The sequence below is a fragment of the Phaethon aethereus genome, assembly GCF_964289735.1.
Source record: "Phaethon aethereus genome assembly, chromosome: 5".
NCBI classification, from domain to species: Eukaryota; Metazoa; Chordata; class Aves; order Phaethontiformes; family Phaethontidae; genus Phaethon; species Phaethon aethereus.
This window is the reverse complement of record NC_138579.1, coordinates 39,910,856-39,933,798: the sequence shown is the minus strand read 5'-3', so window position 1 is coordinate 39,933,798 and position 22,943 is coordinate 39,910,856. Positions and strand designations below refer to the sequence as shown.

Genomic DNA, 22,943 nt, shown 5'->3' with positions numbered 1-22,943 from the left:
GCTGTGGGAAATGAAATAAGTTCTTGAGAGTTAGAGCTGGCAGAGGGGGGCGCTTCAGGTTAAGATGACTTGCCTGGGTCTTTTCTGGGACTGGCAGTCTGCCCTGCTACTTTATTTAGGGAACAAATAAGAGACTTCAGTCTTCTGGGCTGTTAAATTGCCAGTGTTCACCGGCCTTGCGCTTCACGTACGACTGTTCTTTAAAAAAGAAACCCCAAACCCCTTTTTACTGTGATCACTGCAAACTAAAATAAAGTCATTCACATGACTGTTCTACTTTCAAAGCTCCTGATGAATAGCTGGAGGGTTTTGCAGCAGCAGTCTGGAAGAAGAGGTTAGAAAATTATCATGTTCCTGCTCCAGTGATATGCATCATAATGTTTTCCACCACTGCATAATCTGTGTTGCCAGCGCTAAATACTGTGATTTGGTTAATTTAGGGATTTATGACAAGTGTAATCTGGCTTTCACAATTGGTACTATAGCAGGAATAGCTTTCTCTAACAACAGGGATGCCTGTAATACGGCAAATTGCTGGTGCTGCTAGAGAAATAGTTTCTTGTTGTTTTGTTAACCCAAGGAACTCAAGATGGCTGCTTTAGATTATGCAGCAAACTAAAAAAGTAGGGATCCCAGGTTCTTCTGTTGTTATGAGTCCTCAGTGAACATCTTAATGTAGTTAGTGATAAATACAAATATTTCCCATCCTAAGATGCAGTTCAAGGGATCAGTCTGATACCATCCATAACTGATTGCATAACACAATTCCCAATGGAGAAGTGAACAAATAGAATGTTATTAAAAAGAATTTTGTGTTATTTTTTCACATAAAACATTTACTGAGGTTGCTGAGTGTATGTGACAGATGGTGCTCTTATGTCACATCCTATCTTTCATTTTGTTTTGCAACATGCAAGTCTTCCATGCATGCATAATTGCATTACAACATTGTAGGGGTTTTTTGTGTACTCACTGAAACATGAAGGAATAATCCGATGTAAGATCTTCAATGGGAGGTTGTGCTAGAAGCGCTGTTAAGCTGTTTGCTTTGGTGTTAAGTGCTGGCTAACTAGTATGTTTTATGATTTTTGCCTTCTTAAGGTAAACTTGAGGTGTAAAGGAAAAAGTGAGATGTTATTATAGTTTAATCAATCTGTGAATGTATTCAAGTAACTAGAGAGATGATGTTCAGTACGTAAGAACTCTTTTTGCTCCACATTCCGAAGCATATAAAACGAATAGTTCCCTCACAATGATAGAATGCAGGTATGTTTGAACTTTCCAGCTTGAGTAGTCTTCAGATGCCAATACCGTAACATTTTATAGTGTCAGTTAAGTATCGTTATGATTCTAAAATTGGAATGACAAAAAATATATCTTAATTTTCATTATATGTGGCATTACTTTTCCCCTTTCAGTTACCTGGAGAGTGAACTTGAACATGACTTCATTAGAATATTGCCAGCCTAACTATTTGATTTATATGGCATCCTGAATAGCTTCTACTGTTTCTTTTATGTCTGGACTAGTAGATGGAACATACTGGACTTCGCTGTTGCCCTTGGCTTACATTGAGAAAATTCATCCATTTGTAGTTCTTTAACTGAAGAGTGTTTTGCAAGAAATGTAGAGATTATCTCTATTTTACAAATTGGGAAACGTATGTGAGACATACAGAATGTGCAATGCCAACAAGCTGATAATGTTGCTGGAATTTTTAACTTGAGTCTTACCTCACTTCTAATTATTTTGACTGGTGACTCTTGATGCTTCATTGTTGTTTGTATGTATGCATTCTTCCCTTACAGTTAAGGGAAAATACACTTAAGTAAAATGAAGGTAGTGAGGACATCTTCTCCATAATGCAAAAAAGACAAAGGAGACACTTAAACCAAGACTAATATTTCCACTCAATGCATTGTCAGTCTCGGAGTCCTTTACTACCTTTAATGCTGTCATAGTTACATAAATTCATTTATACCTTCTTTTATTGTACTTCAAACACAGTTTTCAAAAATCTAATTGACTGAATAGCTGTCCGTTGCTGCTTTGGCTTGTGTCAATGAAGGCAATTCATGGTCAGGGTTGTCAGCTAACTGTATTGATATGCTGTTAGTTGATTCAGTAAGTGCTGAATATGACTGATTCTGGCCTGGTTTCACAGTGAAGTCTTAGACATCGTGTTTGGTTCTTTAGAACATTGGTCAAGTAAAGTTGTAAACATGTTATTTATATTTTTGTGTGTATTATGTGCTTTTGAAAATTATTTAATCGTAATCCTAACTTTTCAGCACTATGCTGTGCAATATTTCAGTAGCATTTGTAGTTTCTTACAGCATCAATGTGCGTTGACTGTGACACAGCCTACCTGATGTTTCATCATAAGATAAATCAACCATTGCAGTATTGGAAGTGTAAAGGCAACTATACTGATCATGCCTGGTAAGCGAAATGTGCCACCTTGCCAGGCTAAATTGTACTGCTTATGCTGTATGAAGAGCAAAAGTACATCAGAAACCAACCGGGGTTTTTCCCTTTGGTAGTATAAAGGTGATGTGAGTAAAATTACAGTCTCAGGCCAAAACCTGCCTAAAGGAACTGAGAGGGGTGTGTGTATCAACTTCTTTATCCTGTGTATAGCTGCAAATGTCAAATGAGCTGTATAATAGATGGTTGCTGTCAAACAAGTGACAGGATGCAATGAGACAAAATGAGCAGCACATGACTTATTTCATACAACAACCTTCTACTTGATTTCTCTTATTTACAGTGTACATAGTTTTAAATGATCAAAGCTAAAGAATGTAATGTATCTTTTTAAGCTTTGAACATGGCTTTGTAAGCCACCGTGTACCTTTTCATTGTGTTAAATAATAGTTGGGTTATGAAGAACAGGCCACTGAAAGGTCTTCCACTGCTTCATATTGCATCTCATAACAGTATATACTTCATGCAAATTTGTTGTTGGGCAAACTAATTTTTAATTGATGTCACAAGTAATTGCTACTTTCTGCCTAGTTTAACAATTGTATACTGAACAAGTTGCTTTTACCCCGCCATAGCCACTCTTTGACAACATGCTAATTTACACAAAGGCGGTAAGGTATAGTTTGTAACAGCCATAAACTTGGTGATAGCACTTCTGATTCCTGTTTATTATGAGCCAAAGTTTAAGTTAACTGATTGGCTGTTAATTAACATAATACTTGTTAGGAGTCAAAGAAGATCAGTTAATGAAAACTTACGCTGAGGTGTCAACCATAGTCCTGCTTGACCAACCTGATCTCCTTCTATGACCAGCTGACCTGCCTAGTGGATGAAGGAAAGACTGTGGATGTTGTCTACCTGGACTTTAGTAAAGCCTTTGACAGCATCTCCCACAGCATTCTCCTCGAGAAACTGGCAGCTCGTGGCTTAGACAGGTTTACTCTTCGCTGGGTGAGGAACTGGCTGGATGGCCGAGCCCAGAGAGTTGTGGTGAACGGCGTTCAATCCGGCTGGCGGCCGGTCACAAGCGGTGTTCCCCAGGGCTCGGTTCTGGGGCCGGTCTTGTTCAATATCTTTATTGATGACCTGGATGAGGGGATCGAGTGCTCCCTCAGTAAGTTTGCAGATGACACCAAGTTGGGTGGGAGTGTTGATCTGCTGGAGGGTAGGAGGGCTCTGCAGAGGGATCTGGACAGGCTGGATCAATGGGCAGAGGTCAACTGTATGAGGTTTAATAAGGCCAAGTGCCGGGTCCTGCACTTGAGTCACAACAACCTCATGCAACGCTACAGGCTTGGGGAGGAGTGGCTGGAGAGCAGCACAGCAGAAAGGGACCTGGGGGTGCTGGTTGACAGCCGGCTGAACATGAGTGGTGGCCAGGTGGCCAAGAAGGCCAACAGCGTCCTGGTTTGTATCCGAAATAGTGTGGCCAGCAGGAGTAGGGAAGTGATCGTGCCCCTGTACTCGGCACTGGTGAGGCCGCAGCTTGAATACTGTGTTCAGTTTTGGGCCCCTCACTACAAGAAGGGTGCTGAGGTGCTGGAGCGTGTCCAGAGAAGGGCAACGAAGTTAGTGAGGGGTCTAGAGCACAAGTCTTATGAGGAGCAGCTGAGGGAGCTGGGGTTGTTTAGTCTGGAGAAGAGGAGGCTGAGGGGAGACCTTATCGCTCTCTACAACTACCTGAAAGGGGGTTGTGGCGACGAGGATGTTGGTCTCTTCTCCCAAGTAACCAGCGATAGGATGAGAGGAAATGGCCTCAAGTTGCTCCAGGGGAGTCTTAGATTGGATATTAGGAAAAATTTCTTTACCAAGAGGGTGGTCAAGCATTGGAACAGGCTGCCCAGGGAGGTGGTGGAGTCGCCATCTCTGGAAGTGTTCAAAAAACGTGTGGATGTGGCACCTCAAGACATGTTTTAGGGGACATGGTGGCGCTGGATTAATGGTTGGACTTGATGATCTTGAAGGTCCTTTCCAACCTAGTGATTCTGTGATTCTGTGATATTAAAATTCCATTATAGTCTGATCCTTGAGACTTTCAGCATTATGTATTACCATATCTTCAGCTGACAAATCTTCTGCTTTGCTTGAATAAATCTTGAATAATTTTCAGGTTCTTTTTAACTATTTTGAATACTTTGTTTTCTGTTTCCTGTTGTTCTTTCTTACCAAAACACTGACACATGAGGAAGACGTTTTTCCCCTTTATATTAATACCTTTTTTCCATTGTGTCTTTTGATGATTCAATATTTGCAAGAGCATCATTAATTCCTTGAACAGTTATGAGACAAGTATGGGGCCATCTAATTTTTTGTAGGTCAAATTTCTAGTCGCTGAAAGTTAACTTGCTACCGTGTGATGATTTTCCGATTGGCTTTTTGAAGTCGGAGTTCTGTGGCCTAGCAGCTGGATGTTTGTATCACAAAATTTTAGTCTATTTGTGTCTAATTATCAGCTAGATTCTTAGGCTTATCGAGAGGGTCGGGCCTGAAAGAGACTGTGGGGCCCCGTACTCCTGGCTATTGGTGAAGTGTTCCCCGTTCTGTGAGCAGAGCACATTAGTTCCTGGTAACTAACAAATTAATTCCCCAGTCTGTAACATACCAGTGTCTTAAGTATGTGTGTGGGGTGCGTTCACATCATTGTTAATAATTTTACCTGCTTGATGGGAAATCACATGGTCCTGCAGTTTTTAGAAGGAATAAATGTAAAGGCTTTTTTTTTTTTCTCTTGTTCTTTTAAATTGAATTAATATGGCTTTGTGGCCACAGTGACCTGAACTTCGGAGAGCATACTTTTTGGAAAGAACATACGTTTTGACTACCTGTGCAGCATAATTATAACAAGTCTTGGACACAGGCCATTGCTACAAACCTAATATGCAGCAAGAAATCAGACATCATTGTGTAGAAAACAGCTACCAGTGCAGCAACAGCCTGTAATGAAGGACTGTAACAGCAATGTGGTGTGATAAAATAGGGTGGGTTTGGGCTTTTTTTTTTTTTTCCCCCCGCTGAGGTCTTTAGAGCTTCCTCATGCTTACAACTTCCTTTGATGTGTGTCTCTAGATGTGAAGCCTTTTGGCCTCCTGTGCATATGCCTTAATGGAGAACAGCAGACGGAGTCTGTCAGGTCAGAGCAGGAGCAAGAAGCCTCATCCTTCCACAAAGTATCTAGATTTCTAAGCTAATTTTCAAGTCCTTAATGGTGTTTGTTAATAATACTTCATCGTTTGGTTGGTCTGTTCATTTTCAATCGTAAAAATACACAGACAGTTTTATGATATCCCTCTGTCATAAGGAGGAATAATTTAACGATTTCTTTATGTGGCTATGAAGCGTTTTTTCTCCCCCACTTCTCCCTTTATTATTCTCGTTCATAATCTTCACAGGTGTGGAGGGAATTGCAAGACAACTAAAGAGGCAATAATAAAAGTGCAGGTGTGCTGGATATGATTTCTTAGCCTATGTGATAATGTATCATTGAACTACAGCTCCAGTCAGCTAGTCTGTTCAGAAGCTTAATTAGATCTCTTACCCACAGACATCAGAGCAAGTCAATGTGGCATTGTTACTTCCCCATAGAGTTTGAAAGTGATGAGAATAAGTCCTGTGGTGGTGAGGTAAAGGTTCCTTTGCTGCAGTTATGTCGGGAAGCCGTATGGGAAGGGAAAAGAAGGGGTAAGAGGAGAGGAGGTCCCTAGAAAATGTGAGACATGAAGCAGCTGTCTTTGTATGAAGGAGGAAATTTGTGAAATCCAGGCCCAGAGAATGGAGGGAGGCTCTGATTTTATATATACTCCCTCTTCTCCTATACGTATCTTCCAAATGATTATTTTCTTCAGTCCCTGGTGTTTCTGTTGGAAGAATAGTAGCGTCCCTTGGTAAATGAATTGGGTCAGTATGTAAAGTGTTCTTTGTAAGTATGCAAAGTGTTCTTTTTCATAGTAGTCCTAACACATCTGTTTTCATTTTGTTGTTTTTCAGCTGTATCTTGTTGGAGGATCTTTTGGACTCCGTGAATTTGCTCAAATAAGATACGATGTCCACAAACTACATGGCAAGGTGGTTTTCTTTACTTTTCCTTTTCACGTCATTTTGCATATGTACTGTCTTCTAAAGGATTGTTAGGACAAGCGAACTATTGGTATTGGGGATTTGCCTTTCACCACTGGGCCCTGCTGCCTCTGCTTAGGCAGTGAGTAATGTAGGTAAGAATAAAGGGGCTGACATGATGATGAATCCTTTTATTGTCTGTGAAATGGATCAACATAAGTAATAGAAAAATTTTGTTCCTTTAGTTGATTATAAGTGGCAATTCTGGATCCCGAGAAGGAAGCGTAGCACATCTAGAAGGAGGTTATTACGTAGATACTGTATCTGATTTAGACTAAGAAAACTGGTATTTTAAAAGGTTCTGTTTTTGGACAATACTTGGTGTTGAGTATATGATGTTAGATGGTTTTTGGGGCTTGGTTTTGCATTGACTGAGATAAGTAAATACCATTAACATGCTACACCTTGTTCTTCAAGCTCTGTGAAAGAAACAGGAGCTAGTCTTTACTCAGTATGTTGGAATGTACTGTATGGAAGAAGCCTTTCTTAAATGAACTGGAAACCTTCTGAATGAGGAAAATGGCTTGCTTACTAGTGCTACTTACACCTTCAAGGTGTAAGTTCCAAATTGTATAGGAAATGATCTGAAAGGAGCATGTCAGTTCAGCAGAAAGTAATATTGGCTTTGTAACTTTGTAATATGCAGGTCTGCCATTGCAATGCAGAGAGGCTTTCTGGTCTCAGTGCTGCTGAATTGCAGGTGGCATGAAGCTTTTTAAAAGACTTTATGGCACTTTATATAAAAAATATTAGTGCAACACTCTGGACCCTGTGGCTTTCTACTGTGTTCAAATCTTTGAGATTCTGAGCTGTTGAGAGTTTGGAGACTCCCTTGTTTTGTCGTAGACTCTTGTTGTGGGCCACCTAAATTACTTTAATCATTCCTCATTGTTCCTTCTGTTGCATACCCAGCTGCAGCCTTTGAAGCACCATGTGTCCCACTCCTGCTCAGTCCTATATTTGACATAGCCCACGGACAGGGGAGAGAATCTTACAAATCTTTTCTCCAGTGCTGTCTTCTGGGTAGTTATTTTCTGTTGGTCTGGGATTTTAGGACCAGTTGGAGCCTTGAATCTTTTCTCCAACCGGATGGGGATTACAACAGAGGCAAGAATTTGCCTGTTTTGGTTTTGTCAGTTTTTTGGTCAGATTCATACTCGGTGAATTACATTTGGCCTCCATGATCTGCACTGTGACTGCAGCCCAGGGGAAAAAAACAGTTGTGCTCATTCAGATATATGAGGCTCTTTGTCCCAGCATTTATAATCAAGTGAAGCATCATGGAATTAGACAGTAGTACATGAAAGCTCTGAGGGGAAGCTACTGCACGCTGGAGTTCTTAAAGCTCTGAAAAGCTAAAAGAGGACATCTGGATTCTGCTCTAACCGGTATTACTTAAGGCTGCAGCATCTCTTTTGTGTTTTCTTTTCCTTTTCATTAGGATTTTATTTCGAAATAGATGAAATTTAAATAAAGAACAATGCAGTATTGTCTGAGAACTAGCAACACCAACTTTGGGCTCATTTGTAGACAAAGCAAAGCAATGTGTTCATTGGTTTCTGTTTCTATGTCCATATAAATAGTTAAGAACCATCCTAGTTCATTAAATAAGACATCAAAAGAGATCAGAATATAGACTCATAGAATAGTTTGAGTTGTAAGGGACCTTTAAAGGTCTTCTAGTTTATCTTCCCCCTGCAACGAGCAGGGGCATCTTCAACTAGACCAGGTTGCTCAGAGCTTCGTCCAGCCTGACCTGGAATGTTTCCAGGGATAGGGCATCTGCCACCTCTCTGGGCAACCTGTGCCAGGGCTTCATACCCTCATTGTAAAATATTTCTTCCTTATGTCTAGTCTAAATGTACCCTCTTTTAGTTTAAAACCATTACCCCTTGTCCTGTCACAATAGGCCCTGCTAAAAAGTCTGTCCCCATCTTTCTTATAAGCTCTGTTTAAGTACTGGAAGGCTGCAGTCAGGTCTCCCTGGAGTCTTCTCTTCTCCAGGCTGAACAACCCCAACTCTCTCAGCCTTTCTTCATTGTAGAGATGTAAATTTAAACTGATAAAGAGAAACAAACCTCGTTTAAAATGTACGTGAAACTCAGGAAAAGAACAATAATCTACGTAATTTAAAAACTTATAACCATCATGATTTTTAATAGTTTAAGTTCTGTTTAATTTTTCATTGGTTAAAATGTTTTTGTGTTGGACAAGAATATACTTTTCTCATGTAGCACACTTTGACCAGTGTAAGTCCTTATCAGAACAGGGACAAGTGATCCTTTTCGTGGGTTGTGCAGTTATATGCAAATTGAGATAGGCAATAAAATAAATAGGAATTTTTTTTTTGTTACAGTCACTCCTTTGGAATAATAACACTGTTTAATTAAATAACACTTTTCATACAGGGGACTAAAAGACTTTTACAGAATTTAAATTACTTAGGCTTCATAGCCATACTGTCAGAAAAGGCAGGATTATTATTTCCATTTTACTGGTGAAAAAATGGAGGTTTAAAAAAGTTAAGTGAGTGCCTATCTTTTTTGATCATGTTTTAAGGATGTGAAATCTGTAGTATGCCCCCTTTTGCAAGCATGACTCCTAAATTTGTTTTCTTGCTAATTCAGCTGCTAGATAGACAGGACTTAGATGATCCTTTTGTGGTATATCTCTACTACATTTCAGATGCGAAACTATGCTCCTTTCCCTTCAAAAGTATTTGTCCTTTTCCGTTTTCAGTCTAACCATTCTCATCATGCTGAGAGGGAAACCATGTTAGTAGGCAAGTGCTCAGTTGACAGTGATATTTCGAAGGAAGCATTATAGTAGAACTAGTGTCTTGTGTTTCGGTGACTACGGGGTTAACTGTCACTTTCTTTTTGTATTCTTGTGGCTTAATGAGCAAAAGCTGCATTAGTGATAATGCCTATGTATTAATGTCAAACTGGCTTTTGAAGAACGTTTCTTGATAAAGGAATTAGAATTCAAGAGAAAATGGTGGTTTGGACTTTGTGGGGAGTATGGTTTGGTGGTGATGCATTGGTCTGGGTCTAGGATTAGGGTTGGGAGAGAGACAGAGCCTAGAGCTGTAGCTGGAGTGTGGCTGAGAAGGGGCTGCAAAAGGAATTCTGTCCTCTTGTTCATTTGGGCTGTGTCTTGGGATCTTGGGCTAAGGCTCAGCTGATGTGTAGGACAGAGAGACAGAGCTTAGAGCTGCGGTTGAACTTATGCTGAGACTCTTATTGATGTAAATGCCTGTTTATGCTAGTGAGAATTCTCCTGAAACTAATCAAGGATTTGTCCATTATCTATTGTTGCCAAAATGACCATTAATGGAAAAATCATTAGGTTAGGCAATTCTTTCTTTTCTGGAAAGAATTTATGCAAATCAACATTGGATATAGAACACCAGGTATGCTTAGGGGAAAACCATGTGTAATTAATGGAGAAGAAATGAGTATGTTTCTGTAGGCATCATTGCAAATGCCTTTATTCTCAAATAGAAAACTAGACTCTTTTTTTTGTCTTCTTGTTGGGTATGTAATTGAATAGAGATACTTATTTAAGGAGTTTTTTTTACAAAAAATGTGACTTCTATTAAATATACAGAAAATTTTTCCATTCAAGTGTATTATAATAAGTTGTTTTTATTTACTGTGTGCCTGTTGTCGTTCAAGGCAGGGTAGAGACGTGCTGATTCAGATCTAATTTTGGATATAAGAATCTTAGACATGTGGAGCGGTCTGTACTATTGGCTGATAGTTATTGTAGAGGGTTGAAGAGAAGCAACATATTAACTACCTGGGAAAATCTAGGCTTTTAGGCCATCAGGAAAACCATTTAGACCATAAAATAGAGTTTGTAAGCACCAAAACTGCTTTGTTGAAGAAGTATTATGGCGAGGCAGGTTCTCAGAGCACGGGGAGGGTATAGGACTAAGCAAGTTCCTCCAGGGTAGCATGTGGAAGAAGCACTTCTAGGAAACCTAGAATCTCTAAGTCATTTTGTCAGGAAACAAAACATTGATTAGCCTTTGAAGTCTGCAGATAGTTCATGCTGTGGATTATGTATGACAATGTTGCTACACTGGCCTCTTTAGTATTTACAAACTATATAGATCCTGTTCACTTTTCCTTTGTCCTATGCAAAGTGAATGCACCTCAAAAGTAGAATGCTAAGAAATGAGAAGAATAATGTTTTCTGTCTTACTGAGGCAGAAAGTAGAGGCAGTCAAGAGTCAAAATGGCAGAAGTTCAATCTTTTCTCCTACATGAGTTTTACCCTTGAGTCAGATGTTGTGCATTAAAATGTATGTGGTCATTGCATGGCATTCCAGAGTTACTCCAACTGAAAATGAAAATACATGACCTGTTCTTTCAGAATGCCATTCTCTATGAGCAATAAACTGCAAACTGGGAAAGAGTATAAAAGGAGCAATGGTGGTGGTATGAAGCATACTCATTAGTAAGCACGCTAGGAGCGCAAAACTTACTTTATGCAGACTGAGTAGATTGTCTTTAAAATTTCTGTAAAGGGAATGGCAGAGTTTTGAGCTCCTTAGCTAATCTTTTTGACCAATTGACTGGCATGTAATTACCTGAGATGTTGCTCGTAAGACACCTGGAAGGTGTTAGTGTTGCCATTGTCAGTTCTCATTTACTGCATTTACTTGGTGTCTTGAAGTTCCAACTCATGAAATGATATAACTGTGAGGATTTCAGCTTTCATTTCATAACCCTAGACCTCAGAGCTGGGAAGAAGAGCACATATGGTGCATAGAGGATTATCCTTATGAGGAGTGGAAGACTAATACGATGACTTATGACATTCTGACATTTTACTGGTTTATAGCTGTTCTCATAATTGGGCTTGATAGTGATTTAAGTGTGTTGACTGTCTGGTTGGTTATACTCAGTATTACTCAGTTTTAGAATGTTGTTGGTGGGTCCCTAGTGTTGTACTTTAACATCGTGTCTTGAAGTTTATGAATGGGTGTCAGGGGATGCACAGCAGCATGCGGTGTAAATAGCTTCCACTGATCTGATTGGAAATTTTATTTCCATGTTCATCAGGTTCTTGCTTCAGTTCCCTCCTCTACCACAGACATCCTCTCTGCCTATGAGGAAGTCACTGCATTATAGTGAGTCTCACTTTCTCCCTCTGTAAAAGGGAGATAATTAATGCTGCCCTACTTTACATAGGGAACAGGAAAGTTAATTAATTCAAAAGAAGGAATTATTTAAATTCAAATCAGTATTTAAAAAAATATTTCCTCAGGTGAGATCAATTAATTTAAGTGTTTTGGGTCATGGTGAAATAGTTTAGGAGGAAACAGGAGCAGAGAACTGACCAGTTTCCATGAGGCCTTTATATCAGGGGAGACCATAACTGGCATTTGCCTCAGAAAGGTCCAGCATTTTCTCGACTACCCACTTATAATAATGAGAAGTACCTGGTATCTGCCTATTAGAATGCTTTTGTGTTGCAGTCAAAACATTACTCTGGGTCACAGGCATACTGTGGTTTGTTTCAAACCGTTCAGTTGAGATAGTGACAACTGCAGCAGCACAGTTTTTAAATGAGGTTGCAACAACCACCCAAAAAGGGGAATGAATTTGTGAGTGACTGGACAGGACTATGCTCTGTTGCTGGCTGGTACATTCATATTGCTGTTATTATGTAAACTAGCTCAGGCATGTCTACAGGAGTTGCACACGTAGGCAGGCCCTGAAGTATTACAACTAAAATTGTCTGTTGGTTATTGCTTCTATTTTGCCTCCCTATGAACTCCACCTGGATAGGATTTCTGTAACTCAGCAGAAGTTTGGCTTGTTTTTTTGGTTTGTTGTGTTTTTGTTTTTTTTTTTTTCTGAAAAAGAAGCTTAACAATTAAATGTAATTTAAAAGGTTATTGTAAAGTTAGTATGGTTTCTGAACAATTTGTCATGCTTCTATGCGTCACATCATTTTCTTCCTTTAAATAATATTTTTCATATGAGGTGAAGATTTTAAGACAGAATCACCTAAACTTCTGAATATGTTTATAGCATTTAAAATTACACAAATAATGCTATTTTTCACTAATAGTTATGGAATGTCAGCAGATTGTCCCCATCATTAAACGTATTGTGAGCTACTAGTGCTAGAAACAGCTGCTTTACTGCAAGCTGTCTTGTTTATCTTATTTGAGGACCTGTATCTGTGTTAGAAAACAGTATTTCTTCTATCTGCAAAACTATCAAAGTTAACCATGACACAAAGATACTAAGAATTTAACTGAGCTCGCAAACAGTATCGTAGCTGGGTAGACGTGTGTTTTCACTTCCCCCAAATTGTTCAACTGGCTGAAAATTGCAAGGTATTTTTATTGCAGTTCTTAATGGATAAGCATCCATTAAGATACATTACACCCTGGTGTTCTCAAAGATCGTAAGTCTGACCAAAACTTGACTGACTTCACCATTTCAAGGAATAATCTGGATAGGCCAAGTCATTGTGATTGGACTGGACTGGCAAGCCTGTGGTTGTGTATTTTGTTCTAATGGCAGCAAATGGACTTAACACTCTTGCTGCCAGCCCAGCTTGTTCCATGTGCTCATCTTCTGTGTTCTGCAGGTTTTCTGTTTGATTTTTTTTCCAAATGGATTTAGACTCATCCTATAGACTTTCTGGTGTGCCAACACCCTCTTCCAATGCTAAGGTCAATTTCAATTAACACTGTTATTACTGAAAATATTCTAAATAGGGTATTTGTATTATAGAGTTAAGGAAGTGAAATTTAAACACTCGGTATCTGCTCAGCTAAACTTAGATGTATGTTTGTGGTGCTGTGTGCTGTCAGGGATTCATCTTGCTCATGTTTCCATTGTCTTAAATGAAATGCCTGGTTTGAGATGGGTATCTAGGCAACCCATACAGAGGGTTTTGAGTGAGAAATGCCCCCATGCTTCATTCAATTTTAAAATAGATGCTTGAGAAAGATATTGTTCTCTTTTGACCAATGGAAAAGTAGAGAGATTGAGCTCAGCACTTTATTATTACTACATTTCAGTGAGATGCCTGCCATCCTTAGTGTATGAATATATTTACATTTAATTTGACCAGGGAATTCTAGGTAAGATAAACCTCTGCCTAACTTCAGGTGCAGATGAGTTAGGTTTTTGGACGCATATCTTAAAGTGAGGTTTATTTTCTCTAGAAATGCCCATCTCTATTCAGCTGACTGTAGGAGGACCCTAAATAGAGACTTCATGCTTCAAGTAAAAAGTTTAGATGGCTAAAAGCACGTGAGATTAAGCCCGTCATAAATATTCTTTCCCTGGAACTTCCTTGGCAAACTAGCTGGTGGCTTGAAGGTAGAGGAATTCTTATTTAACGGGTTGTTTGTGTCTGAAGTATTATGTGATTCTGGAGAGTTTCCTCCATGGTTTCATAGGAGGTTGTATTAAAAAGATCCTGTTTGATTTGAGTATGAACAAAACAAATCAAAATATTGGTGTCTGGCAGAATTTTTTGGATGGGAAAGGTACCCTTTCTAAACTTGTCATCAAGGGAATGTGGGATCATTTTAGCATCTGTCACTGAACTTGGGAGAATAATTAAGTCTTCTCTTTTGCTAGCCTTTTAGCATTTCTTTATTTATAAATACATCTTCACGCATTTAATTGGTTTTAGTAAACTAATTACACAAGCGCCGTGTGGCAAGGGATTGATGTTGGTGATTATTGTTTTCTTCTTTTTTTCCTTAGCAGGCCAGGTTGGCCTGAGTCTCAAGTCTAATGAAGACAAACTTTGTCTAGTTTTCTTGTGTAAGTAGATTTAGTTGATTTTCAAAGACTGAATTAATTGGCAAGCTTGGCCCTAGGTCCTCCAAAAAGTTGGAAAATAATACACTGAAATGTTGTTTGGTGCTTTAGAGAATGTGAGAGGCATACATTTATGGTTGCTTATCGGGGGGAAAAAAAATCTTTGTCAGTCATTTATCTTTACGTAATGAAGTGCATTTTGCTAAATTAAAGCAGACCTTGCTTTCAAGCATGGCCTGCTTAGTGGAGGTTTTGGAATTGGATGTTAAGTGAGGCAGCCTGGCTCCTGATTGACGGCTAAGGCAGCACCCGTATAGCGTCTTTGTTTCTGTTGGCAGGGGGAATTTGGAACTTATTATATTTTTTGACCATGGTTCAGAATCATCCAAGGTAGTAATTTCAGTCCTGCAATATGGCACAGAAATGAAAGGGTAGTAGAGCTTTTCATGCTCTGTATTGTGGTGGTACCAGATGTTCAGATGTCAGTTTTCTCTCTTGTTTCAGTTCAGTCCAGAGGGACTGTATGGAAATGAGCTCTTTATCCATGCTGTTCTTGAAGATTTTGAGGTTCAGCTGCTAGTGTTGGGTTCATGCTTTTGCACTAATTTCAGCAAAAACTAATCCTTTTTGCTTGATCTCAGATGACTTCCACACTTTGTCTCTAAAACAGCTGCTTCCTGAATTTGCTATGATACCAGACAGAGGTTTATGTTTTCATTTTTCAGACATCCTTTCAGTTTAGCATGTTAGCAACCATTTTTCTATAAAAGGCAAATACAGAGTCGGTCTGGGGTTCAGTAAGATTTTTGTTGCTGCATTCTGAGGCTGACACTGTGTGTATGATTTTGAATGGTTTCCAGTGATGGAATCTGCTTAGACCCACTGCTTATTGTCACCACAAACAGCTTAAAGCACTGTAGGACAACCTGGAGATAAGGTATTGCCTATACCTGCCCTTTCATAGCATCTTGTATCGAGTTGAAATGAGACCAAAGCTGTCTAGCCTGTTCTGATGAAACCAGGACACTTGTCAGTACCAGAAGACTTCTGTTAATAACCTGAACAGGTATGGGCTCTCAGAATCACAATATGGTTGTTAGAAGTTGGGACAGTCTCATTAAATCTGGATGTGATTATGTTAATAATAGTAATACAGAGATTATTTTGGTAATATTTGTGTTCACTGATCGAGAATTAAAGCTGTATTAATTTCTAACTTTGAAATAATCTGGTTTTGAAATGAATCTTTAGTTTCAATCTTGTAATATTGTGCCAGCATAATTTTTTGGCAATGAATATGAGAAAGTATTGTTAATGATACTGAGCTTGGCCAGAGACCCTAAATAATAGCATTCAGGGTTTCCATGATAAAATGTTTCACTGAATCTTTGTCAAGATTTTTTTTTATAACTTTTTTTTTTAACGAAGAAAAGCCCTTACCTATCTGTTTCCATATATGCAGTGGTTACTACTACTGTATAAATTGCAAGATTTCTCTGCCATCCACACTAGGATGTCATGCTATATCCTGTGTGTAAGGATGGATCAATAAACGTAATTGAATCAAAAACGGCATGTCCCCAAGAGGCAGAGAGGTCTTGTGCCTTTTATAAAGCTTGGAAAAATTGCCTTAAAGTTTCAGGGCCTTAATAATCTGTCTAGATATAAAGTTTTGATTTTTAAAACTTCCATTCTGCAGCTGCCTGGATGTGTATCACTTTCAGACTGAAGATCCTTTATGTACCTAAAACTCTGCTTTCAGCCAAGCTCTCTACTACCATAGTTTTCATGGAGCTGCATAGCTTGGCATCTATTAAAAATATAGAAAATCTTATAGGTTCCATTAAATAGATGTTCCTCAATCTGTGTTAGCAGAGATGTGAGTGCCGCTAAGTGAGCTGTTGAGTACAACTTGTGAGGCATCATACAAAATGGCTGTAGAAGTAGCGATGCTGCTTCCTGTGACCTGCTGGTTCAGCTGGAAGTCAGGTACCCCAGATGTGGATGAGGGTTTCAAGGCACATCTCCTTTCTCTGGGGAAACATGCAGTAACCCTAAATTTTTAGATGCCTGGAGCTGCTGGCGTTACCAGCTTTACCTTTTAAAACTCCTCTCTGTATGGAATAGTTAAGAAATTGGAAGAATGAGGAAGAAAATTATTGTGACCTAGTGGTTAGATTATATATGTGAAGTAGGGGAAACCTGGTTTTTAATTTCTATGCCGTTTAGAATTTCTGTATCTTTATCAAATGAGTATTCAATATTAAACAACTTGAAGCTGGGCCCCCTTTTTTCAGGGGATTGTTTTTTCTCTGAAATGAAGAGTTTGTTGTTGTTCTTAAAAACAAACAAACAAACAAAAAACCACACCCAAAACCAAACAAAACCTGGTTCACCTCACTCTGGGGTGGCTAAAGAATATGAATCCTAACTGGAAGGAGGTATCTTCTCAAACCTCAGGATAAGTTGTCCAGTACTTAGAGATGTGGGATGAAGACAAAACTCTTCAGCCTTTCCTCTTGTCTGTCTGTAGTTACTGCTGCTCTAATTGCTGCCTAGTGTGTATGCCCTTTCTAATCATCTAAATCTTCTCTTGCCTTTTTTTTTTTTTTAATTTATTCCAGAAGTCTAATTCAGGCTGTGGATTTTGCTATGCAGCCAGATGCTAGGTCCCTGTAAATCTAGTTCTGAATCTTCAGATGTGTGTACTAACACATATGTGCCCATTGCTATTTACCTGCCTTGAACTAGTAAATGCCTTGCTGGCCCTATGCATTGTTCCAACTTTCTCATATGCCTATGCAAGTTGTGAATGCACTTAGAACACTTCCTTAGAGTGCTTCATGTGAGGGCTTCATATTCATGTCCAGGAAATTTAGGACAGAATTTGGACCCTATCTGGTATGTCTTACTTGGGAGTACTTGTGTGCTGCTTTTGGCTGTGGTAGTTAATTTTCTCCCTAGTAGCTAGTATGGGGCTATGTTTTAGATTTGTGATGAAAACAGTGTTGATAATACAGGATGGTTTAGTCATTGCTGAGCAGGGCTTACAGAGCGTTAAGGTCTTTTCTGCTTCTCACACCAGCCCACCCGCGAGCAGCCTGGGGGTGTACAAGGAGCTGGGAAGGGACACAGCTGGGGCAGATGACCCCAGCTGACCAAAGGGATATTCCATACCATATGATGTCATGCTCAGCAATAAAAGCTGAAGGGAAGAAGAAGGAAGGAGGGTTGTGGGGGGACCCCCACAATATCCTTTTCTCTGGATTGGAGAGGTATGGATTTGATGGGTTGACTATTTGGTGAATGAAGAATTGGTTTGATGGTTGCATCCAGAGGGTCGTGGTTAATGGCTTCAGTGTCCAGATGGACATCAGTGACGAAAGGCATCCCTCAAGGGTCCGTATTGGGACCAATACTGTTTAGTATCTTCGTCAATGACGTAGTGGGATTGAGTGCACCCTCAGCAAGTTTGTAGACAACACCAAGCTGAGTGGTGCGGTTGATGCCCTGCCTGAGGGATGGGATGCCATCCAGAGGGACCTGGACAAGCTCGAGGAATGGGCCCATGTGAACCTCATGAGGTTCAACAAGGCCAAGTGCAGGGTCCTGCACCTGGCTTGGGGCAACCCCCAGTATCAGTACTGGCTGGGGAATGAAGGGATTGAGAGCAGCCCTGCCCAGAAGGACCTGAGGGTGCTGGTGGATGAAAAGCTGGACATGAAAAAAAAGCCCAGCTATAACTCAATCTGGCCACATTCATAAGGGATAACAAAAAATGTTTTTACAAATATATTAACAACAAAGAGAGCCAAGGAGAATCTGCATCCCGTATTGGGTGTGAGGGGGAACGTTGTCACCAAGGGTGAGGAAAAGGCTGAGGTACTTAGTGCCTTTTTTGCCTCAGGCTTTGATAGCTAGACCAAGTATCCTCAGGGTATTCAGCTCCCTGAGCTGGAAGACAGGGAACCCTTCTGATTCTCTCCCCCATCCCACTGCAGGGGAGTGAGCTGTGTGCTTAGTTGCCGACTGGGGTTAAACCACGACAGTCCTTTTTGGTGCCCATCATGGGACTTGAAGGGTTCAAGATAATGACCGGTTTGATTGGAATGTGCTAGATTGAATTTATAGTTGTTATTGCTGTTTAGCTATTAATTAACAGGCTGCTGTGCTTGCCATGGGGCTTGCTTTCCTTACTGTATACTAGAGTCTAGTGCTTGTCAGTGGCTGCTTTTTGCTTTTGCTGCTTGCTGCACTGCTCTACTGCTTATCATCTTACTCTCCTGTGCCTGGGAACATTTTGGTAACAGCAATGGCAATGCTCCTGCGCTGGCAGATGGCCAGGGCATCACTGCTGTTTCTGTTGGACAGGCTGGAACTCCAGCGTGAACTTGAGTCAAAGGGACTGTGACCTGTGGATGAGTCCATGTGGGAGCAGGACACATTGAAGATATATATACCTGCCAGAGCAGGTGTATCTCAAAGAGTCTGTCGTCGTGTTTTTGTCCATGCCGCAGCAGGTATACCTCTGAAGGGATTGTGGCCCAAGGATAAGTTCACACTGTAGAAGGTACACCTTGAAGTATCTGTGGCTCTGGATAAGTCCGTGCTGCAGCAGGTATACCTTGAAGCATCAGTGGCTATGCATAAGGTCATGCTGGAGCACCTCAAAGCGTGTGGCCATGGAGAAGCCCACAACAACTCTGGATAAGTCCGTGCTGCAGCAGGTATACCTTGAAGCATCAGTGGCTATGCATAAGGTCATGCTGGAGCACCTCAAAGCGTGTGGCCATGGAGAAGCCCACAACAACTCAGTAAAGGGAGCATACTAGGTATGTTTTACACACAAGGTAACTCTCTGTTTGGATGCACAAAAGTCCCAGTGGATATTAATTGTCGAGGATTCCCAAGCATCAAGCAGCCATATTAGAGCTACCACCTGACTATGCATCTGGAAATTCCAGGCAAATGGCCAAATTTGTCTTTTTGTTGCCTGAACAGAATTTCTGTGTGGAAAAAAGGGCTGTGTCTGGAGAAACCGGGACATCTGGCAGCTTTACCTCAGATTATTGAGTTTCTCTGTGATGAAATACAAAATAGAGTGCAAGTATGAAGAGTTCCGTATTTTAAAGAAAAGCCATTTTTCCATTTCATAACTCTTGATGGTGTTTCTGTTGTCAAGATTAGATTCAGATGAAGAGGTTATTAACTGGAGAATCTTATTCTGATGCCATTGCAAGTGGAACTAATTTCAGTACACAAAATGTTGATAGATTTCGGATTTTTACATTTTATTTTACATATTACCAAGAATTTGGTTTGGTTGCTTTAAATCCTGTCACATTGCCACAATTAATTACTAGTATTTTTGCCTTGCAATTGAAGTGATTACAAGTGTGTAATTTAGCTTCAGGCAGCTTTTAGCCAAAACATAATTTAATATCCATCTGTTTTTCCCCTCACCTCCCTCAAGCACGAGAAGACATCTAGCTTTCCAGACTCATCTTGTGAAGCCAATAGCCATGGTGTCAGCAGACTCAAGCTCAAACAGAAGTACTGGGGTCCCAGTCCCTAGACCAGGATTTTCTGCACTGCTTGACTTGTAGATCACTACAGTTTTTACCAAGAAAGTGTTGAAAACTCTTTGCCAAGCGTGTTTCCGTTTTAAGTGCAATCTCTGTCTCAGTGGACCTTCCCTTTCTTCTCTGTTGTGTTTTGAGGCTAGAAAGACTCAAGTCAGTTGGTTCTGTTGCAAACTACAGCTATGGTGCAGTCTGAAAAAGCAGAGCCCAAACTCATATCTGGAGTGCAACCACTAATGAGAGGGGAAAATGTGTAATCTGTTTCTCTTCAAATATCTGTCACTGCAGAAAGCATTTATAGGTTTGTGATTCAATAGGTGATACATTTTCCCTGGAGTCAGCACAGAACCTCTTGTATGTTGTGTCAGGCAGCGCTTAACTGCCTTTTTTTGATGAGGCACAAAAATGAGACTTTGCCTTTAGAACTGTAATGAGTGCTGAAAATAAATGTTGTAGCTGGTACAACATCATGTCTTGCCTCCCTGGAACGCAACTCAAGGAGGGCAGAAAATATCTGAGACTCTTGTCTCCGTCCAAGTAGACGGGCAGCTATGGGGTCAAGAAATTCACAAGCTCTCCCTAACAGTCCTTCCACTTCTACACGCTCAAAGACTATGTGCTGTTCATAAAGCCTACCAGGCATAAGCTTTGGGATGATTCAGAGCAGGAGACTAATCTAGATATTCCCAGAGGAACCTCTCTTTTCCTCATGATTACAGAGAGAATGTAGGAATACAAGCTTTCTGGATACTGCATAGAGAAGAGAGACAACTTGTCTTATTCATGTCTAAAATGTACAAATTAAAATATTTGTCATTCATAATTCTCACTGATTGTAGTAGAACTGTTTTGTTAATGTTGGATGTTTAGCCCCCATCTGGCATAACAGGAAAACAGTAATTTTGCTACTCATATTTTAAATTTAATTACAGCAGATCTTATCATTATAACTTTCTGTAATGTACCCAACAGAATGTCTGAGTCTTTGGCAGGTAAATGTGTTATTTATTAAAAATAGTAGCAAAATATCTTTCAAAACAAAATAGTGCAAGATATGCAAATGTGTTGCAAATTCTAATAATCTAAAATATAGGTAACTTGGAAGATAAATCTTTCTGTAAGTGCACAGTGTTAGCATAGGCTTTTTCTTCTTACTGTAAAACTTCACTAGATGTCAGTGTGGAAAGTATTTTTGCATAAATGCTGTGTGAACTGTAGAATGAGAAGTGCTCATTTCTTTAACACATGCAGAATTAGGATGACACTTGCTAGAATTTGGTAGTTGCGGGGTTCTCAATACATAATTTATTTGCAGAACTCAGTTTCGGGACAACCAAAGCAATGTTGATAAGTTCACACTGAATTCTGAAAATTGTTTCTGTTCAAATAGATGTAAAAAAGTGAAAATTTGTTTCAGTACTTATAGAAAGTTTTGAGATTTGTATTATAAATAAAAAAGACATTTTAAAACATAATTACAAACTTTTTTTAGGGTTAAAAAACAGCAGACTTTTTAGGTTTGTTTTTTATTGTTGATTATTTTGAGTCAGCAAAAATTTTAACATCTATTTTCTTTCTGGTTTGTGAAAGCTAGATTTGTTTGTATGAGGGTAGCAAGTATATTTTCATTTGGCTCAAGACAGGACTTAGGCAGTAACTTATGCATTTAGAAAAGAAAAAAATGCATTTAAATTTATATATGTTTAAGTTTGATTAAGGAAAGCATTCCTAATCTGTAAGTGTGCTTGTGCATTCTTTTAACTGTATTATGTGTTTCTATGACATTTGAAGAATCAGACTATTTCTGTTCCTGCATGAGAAGGTTGGTTGGGGTTTTGGGGGTTTGGGTGTTTTTTGGGGAGTGGTGTTATTTTATTGAAGCTTCAGTACTTTTATTGAAGCTTTAAGGTTTCGTCTCCTGTGAGGTAGGTACACTTCTTCCTTTAAATTAATTCCTTTGTGTTTCTGAACTGATACACCAAGTGAAAGATCCAGTGGTTTAGATATTGTATGGTGCCTTTGGTTTGCTATATTGTTAAAGCAAGCTGCTACCAGGACTAGTTTACCAGGATGAGCCTAACTGCACAGTCAGTGAACACCTGAACACAGTTATTTTTGCTGAAGTACAGAACTAAAGAGGACACCATCTCCAATCCTGCTCTGATTGCTAGTACAGGAATGAAAAGATTTAAGATGAGAGGAACATAGACTGCTTGTGTGCTGGCTTCAACTGCCAATTAATTATTTCTTTCTTGAAGTTACTTGCTTTTTTAACAGAAACTTAAGTGGCCTTTCTGGTTTTTTGGAGTTACCACAAAGAGGTTGATCTGTCCAGGGTTAGGATATGACTAAGAAAGCGATAGGGAAAAGCTTAAACCATATGTGCACTATTTTTCCAACTTGTATAGTGGGCACATAAGGCATTCAAAAGCAATCTTCTAAAAATATGATAAAAAAAGTTGACTCTGCAGGAGTTGAATCCAAAAGTTATATTTTGCCTTTATTTATTTCCAGCTGTTAAGTATTTTCCATTTAGAGGCAAAAAGTTCCCTAATATTCCCTAAATACTGGCATCACAAGGTGACACTCTATGTGAGTCCTTACACACGCCCTAGGTATGCTTTCAGTAGTGTGTCCATTACTCTGAGAAAGTTGGCACAGATGGAACCAGTTAACCCTATAATTTGGATATAGCAAATCATTTGTTAGTAAATATTCAAGAACTCTTATTAAAGTTCCTTCTTTATTTGTGCCACTTTTATTCAAAGTACAAACTTTTGCTTTTGCTAGTAGAGATCGCATGATTCTGAATGCAGGAGTTTGATGTTTTTCATATTAGAATTGGACTTACCTTTTGCGTATATTGGTTAATGCTGTACTAATAGTACTGAAATAACATGGTGATGGGTTAACTGAAATATGTAGAAAACACATTTGTATGCATTGTTTTATGCAT

At 39.5% G+C, this 22,943-nt stretch overlaps 1 protein-coding gene across 1 annotated transcript in view; it reads left to right on the top strand.

Moving 5' to 3' along the window:
- The window catches only part of COX16 (cytochrome c oxidase assembly factor COX16), a gene marked incomplete at both ends in the record, with an annotated part of 52,440 nt that overhangs the window by 7,730 nt on the left and 21,767 nt on the right, over positions 1–22,943 (top strand). Inside the window, one exon of the mRNA XM_082000836.1 lies at positions 6,472–6,549. Within this exon, the coding sequence (XP_081856962.1) occupies positions 6,472–6,549 (78 nt within the window). The remainder of the gene's footprint in view (positions 1–6,471; positions 6,550–22,943) is intronic.